The sequence below is a fragment of the Corvus cornix genome, chromosome 4 (assembly GCF_000738735.6).
Source record: "Corvus cornix cornix isolate S_Up_H32 chromosome 4, ASM73873v5, whole genome shotgun sequence".
In the NCBI taxonomy this organism is placed as follows: Eukaryota; Metazoa; Chordata; class Aves; order Passeriformes; family Corvidae; genus Corvus; species Corvus cornix.
In genome coordinates, this window is record NC_046334.1 from 44,472,145 (window position 1) to 44,487,683 (window position 15,539).

The 15,539-nt window shown below is 35.2% G+C and overlaps 1 protein-coding gene across 3 annotated transcripts in view; it reads left to right on the forward strand.

The window, feature by feature from the left end:
• Nucleotides 1-15,539, forward strand: part of SGCZ (sarcoglycan zeta) — a 411,452-nt gene that overhangs the window by 376,890 nt on the left and 19,023 nt on the right. For all 3 annotated transcript variants that reach the window (XM_010401616.2, XM_010401614.2, XM_039551626.1), the window contains one exon: nucleotides 7,250-7,322. In XM_010401616.2, coding sequence (XP_010399918.1) covers nucleotides 7,250-7,322 — 73 coding nt within the window. The remainder of the gene's footprint in view (nucleotides 1-7,249; nucleotides 7,323-15,539) is intronic.

A 15,539-nucleotide genomic window follows, 5' to 3' on the forward strand; every position in this document is an offset into this window, starting at 1 on the left:
GGGCAACAGAGATGGTGCAGGGTCTAGAGAATGAGTACTATGAGGAGCAGCTGAGAGAACTGGGATTGTTTAGCCTGGAGTAAAGGAGGCTTGGGAAAGACCTCATCACTCTCTACAACTTCCAGAAAGTGGGTTGTAGCAAGGGGCGGGTCGGTCTCTTCTCCCCAGTGACTAGTGACAGGACAAGAGGAAATGTTCTCAAGTTATACCAGAGGAGGTTCAGATTGGACATCAGGAAGAATTTGTCCACTGAAAGGGTGGTCAAGCATTGAATGGGCTGCCCAGGGAAGTGATGGAGGCACCATCGCTGGAAGCATTCGAGAAATGACTGGACATGACAATTAGTGCTATGGTTAATTGTCAAAGTAGCAATCAGTTAAGGGCTGGACTTGATGATCCTGGAGGTCTTTTCCAAACTTAGTGATTCTGTGATTCTGTGAAGTTGGATAGGCATTCCTGGCTAGGTTTCGTGGGTAGGCAGCTGTACATTATATTTTTCAGAAAGCTTCAAAATGGGAAATTATTGCTGTTTGTTCTCGAAACTGTGTGAGAAACAATTTTCTCATTCTCTCATTTTGTACTTGGGATATCCAAGTTTATGTACCCTTCTTTTACATTCCAGGTGAGTCCCCTGGTTATGAAGCTACTGACTTGTTTGATAGTCTTCTTATTCATTGATTAATTCATTTTTCATCAGGGAAACAACTCTGCTTTGAAAGTCATTAACAATTCATTGGAGCATAAGCCTGAGTGTTCCAAAAGCTAGGGTTATCTACTACAACAAAGTGAAAATATGATCTTTTTGATTTATTAAATATGAAAATAATCAATTAAAATTCTATATTTGGAATGTAGACATGTACACTTTTTGTGTTGGATGAACTATTATTAACCCAAAATCATTTACACAACTTTAAGAAAAGTGCAAGTCCAGATTATCATCTATATGAAAAGATGAAGAATTTTGAGAGGGAGTATTAGAAATTATTTACTGTGAAATCTCAATGTAAACTTTAAGTCTATCCATATATTTAGCTGTTGTAAAGTTTCAAGGAGGCTGTATCAATTCAAGCAGAAAATTATTGTATTTCATCATTTTTATTGTCATGTGTACCTCCATCTGTTATACATAATAGGGAAAAAAGTAAAAGATATTACAGAAATTATTTTTTTTTTTAAATCTCTTTGCTCTAAACCCTTTATATATATTTCAATTCCATTCATGTTTTGAGGAACTATTCAAATTTAATGTGACTTCTCAGCAGTTTCATTTACATTTATTGGCTTTTTCATCTCAGAGGGAGCATTTAGAATAGCCATTTCCAATTATTAATTGAATGATGTTACTGCTATTCTCAGTCCAGATTTTATTCAAATAGATTTACTTTTTCAGAAAAGTAAATCAAGTGGTGGCCAAACATAGATTTTAGAAGTGAACCCTCAAACAATTAGATGGATAAGAAACTGAACAGATAGGCACAATCCAGTTTCATTTGCATTGCAAGACAAGAGGTATCTCAACTGCCCACCAGTAGGAAGTTATGTTTCAAATGTTTTTACTTAATAAGCTAAAATGCTGTTTAAGAAGATACTGACTGTTGCAATTTTGCAAGTATTTCCAGGAGATGCAATTTGCTTTGATCAAAATTTAGCACACTGAAAGTGCTGAATTTTGATTTATTGGGGAACTTGTTCTTCTTATTTAAATAAAAGGCTTAGTAGAAGTCTTGTTTTAGTAAAGCTACCATACAGAAAATATGCATCAAATTAGTCATAGTCAAGGACTTTGAGTAATAAATCTAAATCACTTCCTTTAGAATTTACTTTTTAATAACAGCTTACCTCTGAAGATTTCAATACACATGCTTTAGTTTATAAGTAAACGACTGCATCTAGTCAGGCTGTACTACAGCTTTCTATCTAAAATATACCTCATATATATGGCCGCATCAGTGTCATATCCGAAACCTTCACCACTTAACATTAGTCAGTTTTGCTGCTGAGGGACTCTGCAAGATTGAAATGCCAGCAATCATATCAATCATGTTTTCATAAAATAACTCACTTACTTTCATTTTAGTCATGTACACCTCCATAGCAAAAATCCAGTTGAATCCTACCTTTTTAATACAAGTACCTAGTTAAATTACACTTCAAGTAACTTATAAAATTGGAAGTCTTGAAGAGATGCACAACCAACATGAAGGCCAGAAGCTGCATTCCTACTCATCCCAAAATAAACTGTAATAACCGGGCTTTTATAAAAGGAGGAACAAGTATTTTATGCAATCTTTTTATGATCGTTGGTTTGTGTAGTTGAATGTTTCTGGGGTTTTTTTCCAGTTTGTCAGTGATTAGCTCTTCCAAGGACTTAGTGCTGAACAACAGCTATCGAAGCTCACAAAAACCCTTTTAAATTTTATCTATGTACCCATGGTAAAATAATTAAGAATTTTATTTTTTATTGCAATTAAATTTTTAAAACGTAAAAGTTCCAAACATCAAACATGTAGTCTGTGTTTTTAAGGTTTCTTCAATGGTAAAAAAATATTGATTATTTATTCCTCTTTCTGAAATCTGTCAGTGCTTTAACTTAACTCATTAGTGTGCAACAAGTAAAATTGCAAGCTTCAAAAATAATGAATATTTTACAAACCCTTCTTTAAAGTCTGTAACTTGGAGGACAAACTGGTATCCCAAACTAGTACTTGCATAATCTTAGTAACTGTTTCTTGATGTTTCTGAAAAACCTAGTGAAAGACCAAGGTGGTAAAACTGAGCTGTGTCTGTGATGCTGCAATGCCATGTAGTTGTTACACATCAAATTGGTTCACAATTCCATCGTGAGGTGATTTGCTTACACAAATGAAGTGAAGGAGTGGGATAAGGGCAATATGTGGGTCATTTCCCATAGCAAAATACTTCATTAGCTTTTAGTTCTTGCCTTATCAACTCAGCCAGCATTCCTTTCACAAAACAAAACAAAATATACCCCACACTCCAACAAGCCCCACCAAAAAAACCAATCAAAAAAAAAACCCAACCAACCAACCAAAACCCCAGCTCAATCTTGTCATCCTAGTTGCTTAAAAAGCCACTGAACGGTACCATTTTGTTATGTAAGCTCATAAAGTATGAAAGGATTATTTGCTGGTTGAATAAATGAAAAAAACTTCCTCAGCATACACATACAGAAGCAAATATAATGCAGAACCAAGTGCACTTCCATTTTTTTTATGACATTTCTCGTTTCCCAAAGGCTGAACTTCAGGAACCAGTAAGTTGAGCAGAAATTAGTAGTTTGCACTGGTCTCTCTGAATTCAGATTGTTCAGTTTCAGCAGGAATGTGTGACTGTTTTTGCTTGTACCAAAAGGGTAATTTTGATTTGCTCTGTGTCAAAGAAGTGTCTTAAGGGTCTGGTGCTTATAAATCAGCTATGCATAAAAAGGTTTCTCTATAAATACCGAACTGAACTTTTAGCCTTTTACCTGACTCATGTTGTTTACTGAGTTTTCTCCAGCAACCTCTATAACAACTGGTATTCTTTGATCAGTAATTTGGCTGCAGAGATGCTTCTTTCTTAGTGAAGTCTTTACTTAACTCATTCTCTTCCACTGGAAGCTGAAGGTGTGAGTAATTTTGTTCAGTTACACTTAACAGTTTTGATTTTACATCCTTTGCACTTGTGATTTTATTTCCTCTAAAAGGATCACTTTTTATAGTTATCCATTCTAACTCTTGTTCCTTTGAATTCAGTTCCCTAACTACTTCCTTTGAGCTGTACTTGAAAGGGTCTTAAGGTTCGAGCCTTTTCTTTTTATACCTTTTTTTTGTATTTATTCATCTCTCACTAGAATTTCACTCATGTCAAAGTAGGTCTTGGCTATGATTCTGTAAGTCTGGGAAAACAGTTATTAGAAGCTCCTCTTATTTCTGTAAAAAATAAGTGTTTTAACACAGTAACTTATCAAATACCTAAAGTATATTTCATTCATTAAAAAAATAATGCTATGGATTTTGAATTTGGATTTATACTTCTATTTATTTAGTTATATCATTAGAAGGTATGTTCGTAGTAACATTTCTTAAGAGTACTAAGCTACATGGTCTAAACTTTCCATCAAATTACTACAGATTTGCATATAGTAAATTGAAAAAAAAAATTCAGTTTTTTCTTCTGTATTTTTTAGTAACGCTGATCAATTTCTTTTATTTCCTGTACAACCACTTTTCTTTTTTCTTGATCCAGCTGTTTAACTGCTTGAAACATGTCAGTAAATTCTGGTTGGCTGATCTTTTTCACCTTTCTTACTAAAACCAAGATAACTGAAAGTGCCTGCTTTTATTCCACAACGTAATAAAGGGAATTGGAGATATTATTGAACTTGTTGAAAGCTTTTTTTTTAAGGTTAAAGCATTTACCACAAGAACTGTTATGCTTCTGCTTTTGAGGCTGTATGAGAAGAAGAAAACTTACCAAGATTGCATCTTCAAATAGCAAAAGGAGCATATTTGGTTTGGTTTAACCTTAACTATATTTTATTTAATTATATCAGTTTGTCCTTAATTCTACATGCCTGGATTTCCAGTCTGATTGAAAAACCTGGTCTTTCTTTGCAAAATTCTATTTTCTTAGGGAAAAAATGCCTTGTCTTTTAAAAAAATTATGCTGAAAGTGAGGAAATACTAAAGCTGGGTTATAACCAGCTGTCATTTAACTTCTATTATCAGTCTTTGCCTGATATTACCTTTGGCACTTCTGATTGATTTAATGTCTGACTCATACTAAAATGAAGTTTTGTGCATGTTTGCATTGATAATGCTCTTTCAAATACTTCTCATAAGGGTCAAGACTGGGGGCAACTCTGCATTCTGCTCAGTTATTTACATCTTCATAGCCCATTGCCACCTTCAAAAATATAAAGGGCCCTTAGTTGTAGAAAGCATTTCATTTTACTGATGAAAGAGATGAGTGGAATCTGGAAACACATTCTTTGATTTTGGATATTCAGCTCCCAGAGGGTTTCATTATAGATGGGGATGAGCTTTATTTTGAGTGACACAAGGCCTGGCTATACAGACATGCTATTCCAGTCTTTTAAAGGAAAGAGAACAACAAGTCATTGCCAAATTTAAAAAACAGATTCTGCACAGCACATTTAGGAATAATACTTGGAAAAAAAGAAATTCTGGGTTTTTTCCTCCTGTGGTTTTCCATAACACTCAGCAAAGCTTGATGTTGAGGTTTTTTGGGAGATCTTCAAAGCAGCATTGTAATAAAGTTGTTTTCGATGTTCTTTTCCAGAATATTTGTAAAGGTTATAGATTTCTGGAGATGAAAAAGTAGGATTTTAATTCATTATGCTCAGAAATCTTCTCTTCCTGTCTTCAATACTCCATACTAGTTGACCATTTTACAATGAAGGTTTTGAGGAGGTGTTTGGGGTTTTTTTTGTTTTGGTTGGTTGGTTGGTTGGTTGGTTTGGTTTGGTTTGTTTTTTTTTTTCTTTTAATGAAGGTGGAGTTTAGAAAATTATAACCAGTTTAAAAAACAATTTTATCAATTTAACATTTATAACCTCATTGTGCTTTCAAATTCTGGTAAGGATTGGAAACTAAATATCATTGGTTAACTGCAAAAATATTTAATAGCTACCTTCCTTGACATTCGCAGTTTATGAAAAAGTTTGCAAAATATTTAAATATTTAAAAAATTGAAAACATTTTATTGTATTTAAAATATTGTAGCAATTAGAGTGGTGCCTCTGTTGAGCACTTCTTACAGATCTACTGTGAGATATTGTAGGTATATTTTTTGGTTTACTCAGAATTCAAGTCTCAGAACAAAAGAAACCTTCTGCTGTTGAAATATGGCAATTAATTCAAGAATATTTAGTAATCAGCTATAGTTATCCCAGACAGTTTCCTTGACTTTATTTTGATAGAAGATAAATGCATTATCTGTTTTACACATTTTTATTCAGTTATTTCACCTTTGCTGGAGGTTCTCTGTCGGTAAGACTTTCACTCCGTAGTTCTAGGCTATTTGCATTACACAATGACCAGTAAACCATCTTCAGAGAAGGAAAGTAAAATTTATGTAAGTGGATGACAAAAATACTGGCATTGAATAAATCAGTAAACAAGGATGATTGTTCAGGGAGTGAAAGAAAGAAGGCTGATTTCAAACGCCTAAGAACACAGGGAGGCTATTTCTGCCTATTAAATGTGAATTGAGTGGTTTAAATAACTTTTATGTGTTCAGTCCTTGTAGGTGAGAGTTAAGAGAAATGCTGATTTTATAGTGCTGTTCCCTACATTTAAATTTCTTGAGTTTTCTATTACTTTAACAAAGAACAAAAATCCCAATTATTTATTTTTTTGTGGTTTTCTCCCCCCTCATTTTCTTTCAAGAAATGCATTTTAAATTGATTATGTAAAGAACTGTCTTTTTTTTCAAATAACTTCAGTGAATGTTTACCGGAATTCTATTTTTTTAATTGAAGAGGAGTTTGTCATGAAAAATCTTGGTCATCTAACGAAAACTGTGGAATTATCAAATTCAACTTGGACCTAGTAATATAAATCAAAATTCAATAGAGAAGCAATTCTGTTTTGGAACATTGTTACCCATTTTCTTTGCCTGGATTTTAAATGCCTAGTAGGAGATACCTTAGCGTCCACTACTAACACTCAACCCAAAGCGCATTCCATGAGAATAAAATTATTCAATGAGAAAGATCTGATGGAAGGAAACTCTGAAACTGTCAGATATCTAGATTGAGCTAGCAACTTGAGGCAATTGACTGTTATTTCAAAACTTCTAACAGCTTGGCATGTCAATTTAAGTAATCAAAATAACCACAGTGTAAAATACAGCATATATTTCTCTACCGTGTTTTTGTCACACAAATTTATGATATTATTTCCATTCTCTGTAAAATAACTGTTCTCCAAAATATGGAGATAAACATTCAGGCAAACCATTGCTGAAAAATTTGGATCTGTAAGTGTTTCAGATTTGTATGTGAAATTCTTCCACTGGTAAGCAGAAATCCAGAGTTTCACAGGATGTTGGTCCAGATTTTGATATAGAAATGAAAATGTAAACATGAAGAAACATTTGTACTCATTAATAATGGATTTGATCAGAGGTTTTGGCCTAAAAGTGTCAATTTGTTGTTATATATGTCAATGTGTTTTTATTTTCCAAAGTAATTGTACTGTATTTTATTTATGTATTTTAGGCACAGAAGGGGCAGTGTTTGGGCACTCTGTGGAGACACCCCATATCAGAGCAGAACCTTCCCAAGACCTCAAGTAGGTGTTCAAAGAATTGTTTTAAAATCAAACATTCTCAACAAAAGTTGTCTGGATTAAAAGAAGAATATCTGTGTAGTAATATATATACTGCCTATTTAATGACTCATAGATATCCAAAACACTGGAAGACTCCAGTTTGTTCTAGCTAGTCAAAAAAACCCCACAAAGTTCTATCACATGAAATGTAAAATACAGTGCTTTTTTATATATGACCTGTCTCCCCTAGTAGAACTCTTGAGAAATATGTTTTCCCTAGAGACTGGAATATTCAGGTGATTTTAAGGTCCAATGTGTACAGTATTGTTCAATAGCATCAGACCAGGTGTTTGATTTTTTATGAGCTGTTACAGAATATATAAAAGTCAAGTTAAAGTAAACAGTCCCAGATTTTTACATTTAGTGGTGTTTCTGCGTTGTTGGTTTTTTTTTTTTGAATACTACGCACACATTTTTCAAAAATTCATTACCAAGTGAGGCTCCATTTCTAAATGAAAAAAATCCAAAGTTTTCTGTACATAGTGGAAAAAGTGGAGAAATCAGTAGATAGTAGAAGATCAAGTTTAAAATTTACTAAGGCATCTGTAGATTGAGAAAGAAAACTTAGAAAAGTTTAAAGTGAAAGCTTTTCTTTGAAGTGCATGTATGTGCACTGCTAAGTACTAATCTGTGATTTATATGGATGAGTAATGAGAATCACAAAAAATCAAAGGTCCTTCCTTGTATTCCTCCCAGCAGAACTGGTGAGAAACAGAACAGACTTTGATTCAATTCTACTATGATTTTTTGAACATTATATAACTATCCCTTTACCTGCCCAGGAGTGTTTATGATTAATTGCTACAGAATAGCATAGTTAAATGCTCTTCCTTACATTTGCAAAGGCATTTAGGATCATTGGCCAATAATGATGTTGTGGAAACCATTTGCAGGAAGCTGTCCATGTGGACAAGTTTGACCATTGTATGTGGAGTGTGCGAAGTAAATGATTGTGTTTGATTATTTACACTAAACATTTTAAAGTAATGTATAGCTCTGGGGTCTTCCAGAGGATCATGATCACTGGACTTCTGTCTTAAAAATCTCTATCCACTTCCATGACTCCTGTCAGTCCTTTGTGAAAAATAATTATAAAGGCATTTATTAGCAACAATCACCAAGGTCATATCGTCTCTAATCAGAGGAGGTTCAGCAGAAATCAAAGTAGAAGCATAACAAGCTTTTCTTTTTCCAGGGGACCAAATATTTGGGTTAAAGGCTGGAATTTGTTCCACTCAAAAGAACATGGAAACACTGCTTTCTCTACTTCTTTTTAATCATTAAATAATATCAACAGAGTGAAAATGTGTGTAAAACAGATTATCCTGTGCCTTCAGGATTAATTTAAGTAAGGTTAAAATCATCTCATGTTGCTTCTGAAATTTACACATGGGACATTGACCCCTCCAGTCTTTTGTCTTAATTCATTGCCATGATTCCTATTGTTGCTTAATGTTTTCAACTCCACTGTTCCTTCAGTTCATTTTTCCAAGATGGGCTTAAAGTAGTAAGCATTTGGCATTCAACTTTCTGCCCTCTCATTAATAATTAATTTAACTCATACTTTTTATTAATAAAATTGAAGAAATAGAAAACCTTGGAGTTTGGTCAAGCAACCTTAGCTTACCTGTAAGTGATTTATTCTTAATATATTCAGTCCATATTGTGTTTTGCAAGTTTTTGTATTCATGTGCTCCACTCTATTATTTGGGATTCTATCATATTCTTTTTTAAAACTCTCAAGTCAATTTAACAACTGAAATTTCCTTATAGTAATTGTCATTATTACTTTTTAATGTTTTCAAATAAACTTACCCAATGTGTTCAATAATGGCAGTCCGAAAAGTATTTTTCCAAGTGTTGCATCCCTGTGTCTTTGGATGGTTAAAGTTGATGGTAAGTAAGGGGAGAGTAGAAAATTTGTTGAATTAACATTTTTCATTTTTTTCAGTGGACAGACTTGAATGCAATTTGACAGCAAGTTGCAGTGCTTAAGTGCAAATATATTAGGCTATGATAGTTATTGTATACAGGGCTGAAAGATAATAGAATATACATTAGATCATTAATTAAAGCATAAATTATCCCATATTTTTCATGTTGGAATATGTATTTGTGGTCAATCAATAAACCTCAGGCATGATACTTTTTTTTCTTTTTCCCCAAAATAAAATATGCCGGACACCTATTCATAGCCTTGTATATGTAAAACGACTGACTACTGAATTTAAAAAATGGAGCAATGACCTCCTTGATTACTCTGAGTGAAACATAACTAGAAAATTTTGTCTAAGAGTTTGATAACCACAAGGATCATATTACTTCCTGGGATTTTAGTTTAATCTATTGTAGACAGGGAGACAAAAAGGGAAAGTCAGATTCACATTACCTCCACATATCTAAACCTTGCCTCAGACACTCTTAGTTCTATAGCCAGATTTTGAGGTTTTCAGATAGAGAAGCTCCCCTGATATTTACTATTAAAATTTTGTTGTGCAAAAATAAACCTTAGTTGAGTTCTTATGTAATTCATTCCTATGTGTCCAACCACTTTGGTCATATCTTTCTCCTCTCTTGCATTTTCAAATAATAGCTAGAAAGGTTTTGCTTTCAGACAGTGTTGTTATATGTCCTTTGTGAAAGCTTTTGTATCAAATCCCAAAAACTAATTAAAGATGGCTTTCATTAGTTGGGATAAGTAGCATAAAAGAATCATGCATTAGAATCAGGAAAATGAATTATATCTTAATAATTTAATCTTCCTATTTCTCTCGCTACTGTTTCTCACAGGAACACAGTTAGGAAAACTAAACTGCCAATATATTCCCCAATTACTGGTTTTAGGCCAACAGTGCATTAAAACATGGTGCACTAATAGGCAATATCCATGCACAAAATAGACAGTAGTTAGATGCAGATAAATTTGCTCTCAATAACCTTCATCCTGTATAAGGGGATGAATTAATTTTTTGTTGTCCTCTGGAGATAAATGCAAGATAAATTTAATTTTTTTTTTCTCTTCTATGTCATGCCTTGCACACCACTACCAGTTAATCCTGCAAGCTAATGCTGGGCATAATGACATGAAAATTGCTCAAGTGGCAAGGAACCACACAAGATAGTTGGATCCTACTTTATCTCTAATAAGAATTCAAAATACATGTATCTTACACAGGAGGTCTGGTTCACTCAGAGTTGTCTGATGGTTTGTAAGAGACACCTTTTGTGACATTTAAGGGGTGGTTTACTAATAGGCAAAAATATCTATTCTGTAAAAGCCTGGAGCCAGAGAACACATCAGAAATTTTGACCTTAGCCTGTTAGTCAACTGAGCAGGGTGAGAGTGACAAAATCACCTTGACTCTGTTCATCTATTTTTAGCCAGAAATCAAATAATAAACAAAACCTCATCAAAAGGTAGAAGATGCAGCAGAGTAAATAAACTCCTCTTCCTTACTATAATGTTTTAATGATATCAGATTCTAGTTACTTTCAGTGTCCTTTTTTAATAAAATAGAAATAATCATTATTTTTGTTTTTCATAATTTGGGTTAGTTATTTCATTGTTTGGGCATGTGTATTGACCAAAACTTGTTTGCTTAGTCTTATGACTAGCTGTTGAAAATACTATTTTTTTTTAACATGTTCATACAAAAATATGTACGAGTATAGTAAAATTCAAAAAATTTCCAAAAGTTAAGCTTCTCTTTTTAAATATATATGTGCTTATACATATATATATACACACACACATATATATGTATATAAAACAATTTAAAAATACATTGACGTAAACAGAGAAGAAAGCCAGTAATGAAAGGTTGTAGTTGCTGTGCAGATAGGACAGAGTAGAAACAAAAGGTAGATGTGTATGGCTCTTAAACAGAAAGAATAATTTGCTTTAGTGTTCAGTGATGATGATTATGTTTGACATTGGAAAGGGAAAAGGTAGGAACCAAGATATGAAGGATAAAAATATTACTATCGCAAGAGATAGAAAAATCTCTGGAGCCTCTCTTTAGCCTCCAGGCTAAACTACCCCAGCTCCCTCAGCCACTCCTATGTCTTACACTGTAGACCCTTCCCAGCTCTGTTGCCCTTCTCTGGACACGCTCCAGCACCTCAATGTCTTTCTTACAGTGAGGGGCCCGGAACTGGACACAGGATTCAAACTGTGGCCTCACCAGTGCTGAGTACAGGTGACAAGCACTGCCCTGGTCACACTATTGCTGATCCAGGCCAGGATGCCACTGGCCTTCTTGGCCACCTGGGCACACACTGGCTCATGTTCAGCTGCTGTCAACCAGCACCCGCAGGTCCTTTTCTGTTGGGCTTTATGATGATGCCATGTCATGGCTCCAGGAACCCACAGATGGGCTCCAAGCATAGCTGTGTCAGGCTACACAGGATTATGAGAGTAAATATATTACTCTATCAACCTCATCTGAAAACCCATATACAGCTCATAGGAGTAGAAAGCATTTGCACAGCGCTGAGTTAATGAAAGGCATGGCAACTTTACACTGCAATTAGTGTGAAGGCAGCCGAGGATCTTTGTTTACATGAAGCTCCCTCAGGTCTAACAGCAGGCATGACCAGTGCTCAGAGTACCACAGGAAGATATTCAAGGTTTCAGGAGGTGCCCTCGGCTCCTGCAAGGCTTGTTTCTACTGTGGTTGCTCTTCAACTGCTTCCAGATCCAAGCTGCTACTTAAATAATTCTAATTTCACATAGGTCCAGCCTAGGACTAGGTACAACAGCCCACAATTTGTTCAAGCTCTTTGTTTTCACAGATACTGCAGGTAGAAGTGTTTCACCCTCTTTTTAAATGGAAGTTGAGCAACAGTCCTCAATGCTCAGGAGATGACATTAGAGATACTAGAACTCATTTCTGATGTGCTTTGGACTCTAAACCAAACACAGTCTTGTTTCACCATACCTGCATACTCCATTTTGCTGTAGATTTTCTGATGAAACATGATTTGATATACTACTTAGAGTCCATAAAATTTGTACTGTACGACATTAAGTAATGTTGCTGTAACACAGTATTTTCATTTCATGTCTTTCTTTTGATTCAAAGTGAACAGGCTTACTAACGCATTACTAAAAAGGGCTACTTTTATTTTTTTTTCCATCTGAGCAATATTTAGTTTTTTTAGTCTTTCCTTATACTAAATTTCTCCATGGAGAGTATTTCCTCACTCCACTGTTCCTTTTCTGCGAGTATCTTCATTTTCAGTGACACTGTTTAGCCACTTCCACAAGGAAACAAGGCTTCTTAATTTTGCTGTGTGTCTGTCTATTCTCTCATGTCCCTCATAGTTTGTGAAGCAGTTAGGCAGTTTTGTACATATTTAATAGAAAGGCAAAAGATCTTTATGTTTCTCTGCGTTTTCTGAAAGCCAGTGTCCATCTAGAAACATGTCTTGGGGTGACTTTATGATGTGTGTCCCATATCACTGCCCTATGCCCAGAAATTAATTCTTGCTCCTTTCTATGCCTCTAAACTGAGCCTGAGAGGGGGAAGGAAAAACTGAGCAAAACTTTTTCAAAGCAGTTTGCAGCTTGTTCAAGGTCACACAGAGATAGCGACTTTTTTTCCCAGCTGCGGCAGGGGAGGGAGGAGGCACCCAGCTTGCTGCTGCCGGGTCAGTTTTTGGCCAGTTTCCGTTTCTTTTTTCTCCGGAGAGACTGAGAGTTGAACTTTTTTCCTTCCCTGGAATTTCGGATTTTCTCCCTTTTCTGCTGGACTGCTTCAACATCAGAGCACATCGGGAGGACTTTCCACTGAGTGCAGAGGGCCTGGCCCTGGGCCAAGTCCCAGCTCCAAGGAGACCAAAGGGAGGACTCCAACACTTTCCCAGGTTTTTCCTCCACAGCGAGAGATTGTATTATTTAGCATTATTTTCCTTTTCCCATGTGTTTGTTAAATAAATAGTTTTCATCTCCTTCACTTTCCTTCGAGGAAAATTTATTTTTCCCAAACCTGGTGGGGGAGGGGTGGTTGTGCCTTCCCTCAGAGGATATATTTCTAAATTTGGCCAAACCAGCACAAAACAGTAACTGAAAAGCAGCTCACAGTACTAGTATTTCCTGCTGTAACTTTACCCATTTGTATACACCTGGCTTCAGAATACCCTCAGCTTCTGAAACATCTTGCTTCATGGTCAGGTGAAGGTTGTACTCCACCAGCATGTGGAGTACACAGAATTTGTAGCAGTGTTGTGGTTGTGAGTGCAGAAGTATGGTTTGGGCTCTAAGCACCATGTCAGTGTCAGACAAAGGATCTGGAGCTCATAGAGACTGGATATAAGAACAAGGAGGCTCAGAAGTTACAGGGAGTACAAGAGTTTCTAAAACTATTAGTTCTGCAGTCCACCAAACTGCTCCCACTGCTTATAGCTATAATTATACAGAGAACTCCAAAGATAGCCTTTAGCCCTAGAGAAGAATGCATGATTTTACATGTCTTATCCTCAATTCACATTTTATCATTTGTTGTATCTCAAGATGGAATTCACTTCCAAAAGAATTAGCAAACCTTTTTGACTTCTTCACTATCTACAACTCAATTTTGTATTGCAGAAAGTAAAAATAGCTCTCTAGTTTTTTTGGACATGGTGGTTGCCCTAAAAAAGTGACTGAAAGTAAACTCACCAAACCTTTTCTGATTTGTTTTTATAATTGGCTGATTTTTTGATTTTCTTCTTGAAATGTTTCAGTACAGTCCAAATATGGGACATTGGAAAGTATATTCCAAGCTCTCTGCTATGTTTAATCTGCAGAGTTTGAAGTAGACCTGTCAAAGGAATTTCAGGAGAATAATTTTGCATGAGATGGAGTTTTATCAAAATGTGGATCAAGCCATGTGACAGTTTGTCTCAGCTAAAATACATCTGTTTATATCAGCTTAAGACTTCTTAGAGGAACAATGTAGAAACTATCATTAGACTATTGCATGTGGTCTGGACTGTAACTTCCTAATCACAGGAAGCTAATGGTTTTCAAAACTGAGACCCTTCAGACTCCCCCCGGCACTTTATCTTCAGATCTAACTCTTGACAAGCACTTGAGCATTTGCTGTGGGCATGTTGCATCAATCTCTTTCTGACAAAACAGATTTCTATTTCAAGGAAATATATTCTGAAAGGCAACTCAGGTAATGGAGCTATTTCTGGAAAGAAGATAAACTTCATGTAAGAATGTGTAGCAGAAAGGCAGGGCATGTGTAGGAAGGGATTCAAGCCAGAATAAAAATCAGGAAGATAATGGAAAGGGAAACATTTAGGGTAGAATGGGGTAGGTCTTAATTTGTCAGGACTGTGACAAATCCTTTTCCCATACCTTCTCTTAAACAGCTGTTTTGGATTGTCTCATATCCAGAAGTTTTACTCACAGCCTGGAAGTTTAGACTTTCAAGCATGTTTTGGTGTTTCTCCAAGAAATAAAAGCTCATGTTCTAAACCTTATATTTTTACTAATTTTCTTGATTTTCAAAGGTTTGAGTTTTAGTTAACTTAACAACTGCATGATTTTTTACTACCTGAGATGCCACTTATGGTTTTGGTTTGTTTTCTTCTTAATATTACTTCTGGTTTTGACAGCTTCCTTGTCTTTAGCTTTTCTGGCTATGCCTTCACCCATGCTAAGAAACAATCATGCAGTATGTTCTCTTTAACCTTCCTCATATCACCTGCTTATTTAGTCAAGCTCTTGTGTTAAATTGCTTTCTCCAGCCTTTCTCACTTTTTCTTGATGCTTCTTCATTCTTTCTATTCATTTAATAACAGTTCTGAAAAACTCTTTAATGATCTTTTATTCCTTACTTTTCCTCCTCAGTAAGAACTATTTTTTTAATGTTCTCAGAAGAGATCCTTTATTTCCTTATGTGGGAACTTGTTTTTCTGATTTATCATCTATGCCAAATAACATTAAAATATTCAGTTGTTTCAAATGTTGCTATGACAATGCAGACCTATTGGATTTAAACCTGTGGCATGTACAGGGCAATTAGAACTCATCTTTGAGGCCAGTGAAGTGATTTCTAGGTTAGTGAGAATTTTAGGAGTTATAATAAGGGCATGCTGACACATGCCAAAGTCAGTGACATGCAGAACATGGACATAACATGAAATGCAGTACTGAATGCCATTCTACTATTCTTATTTAAGTCA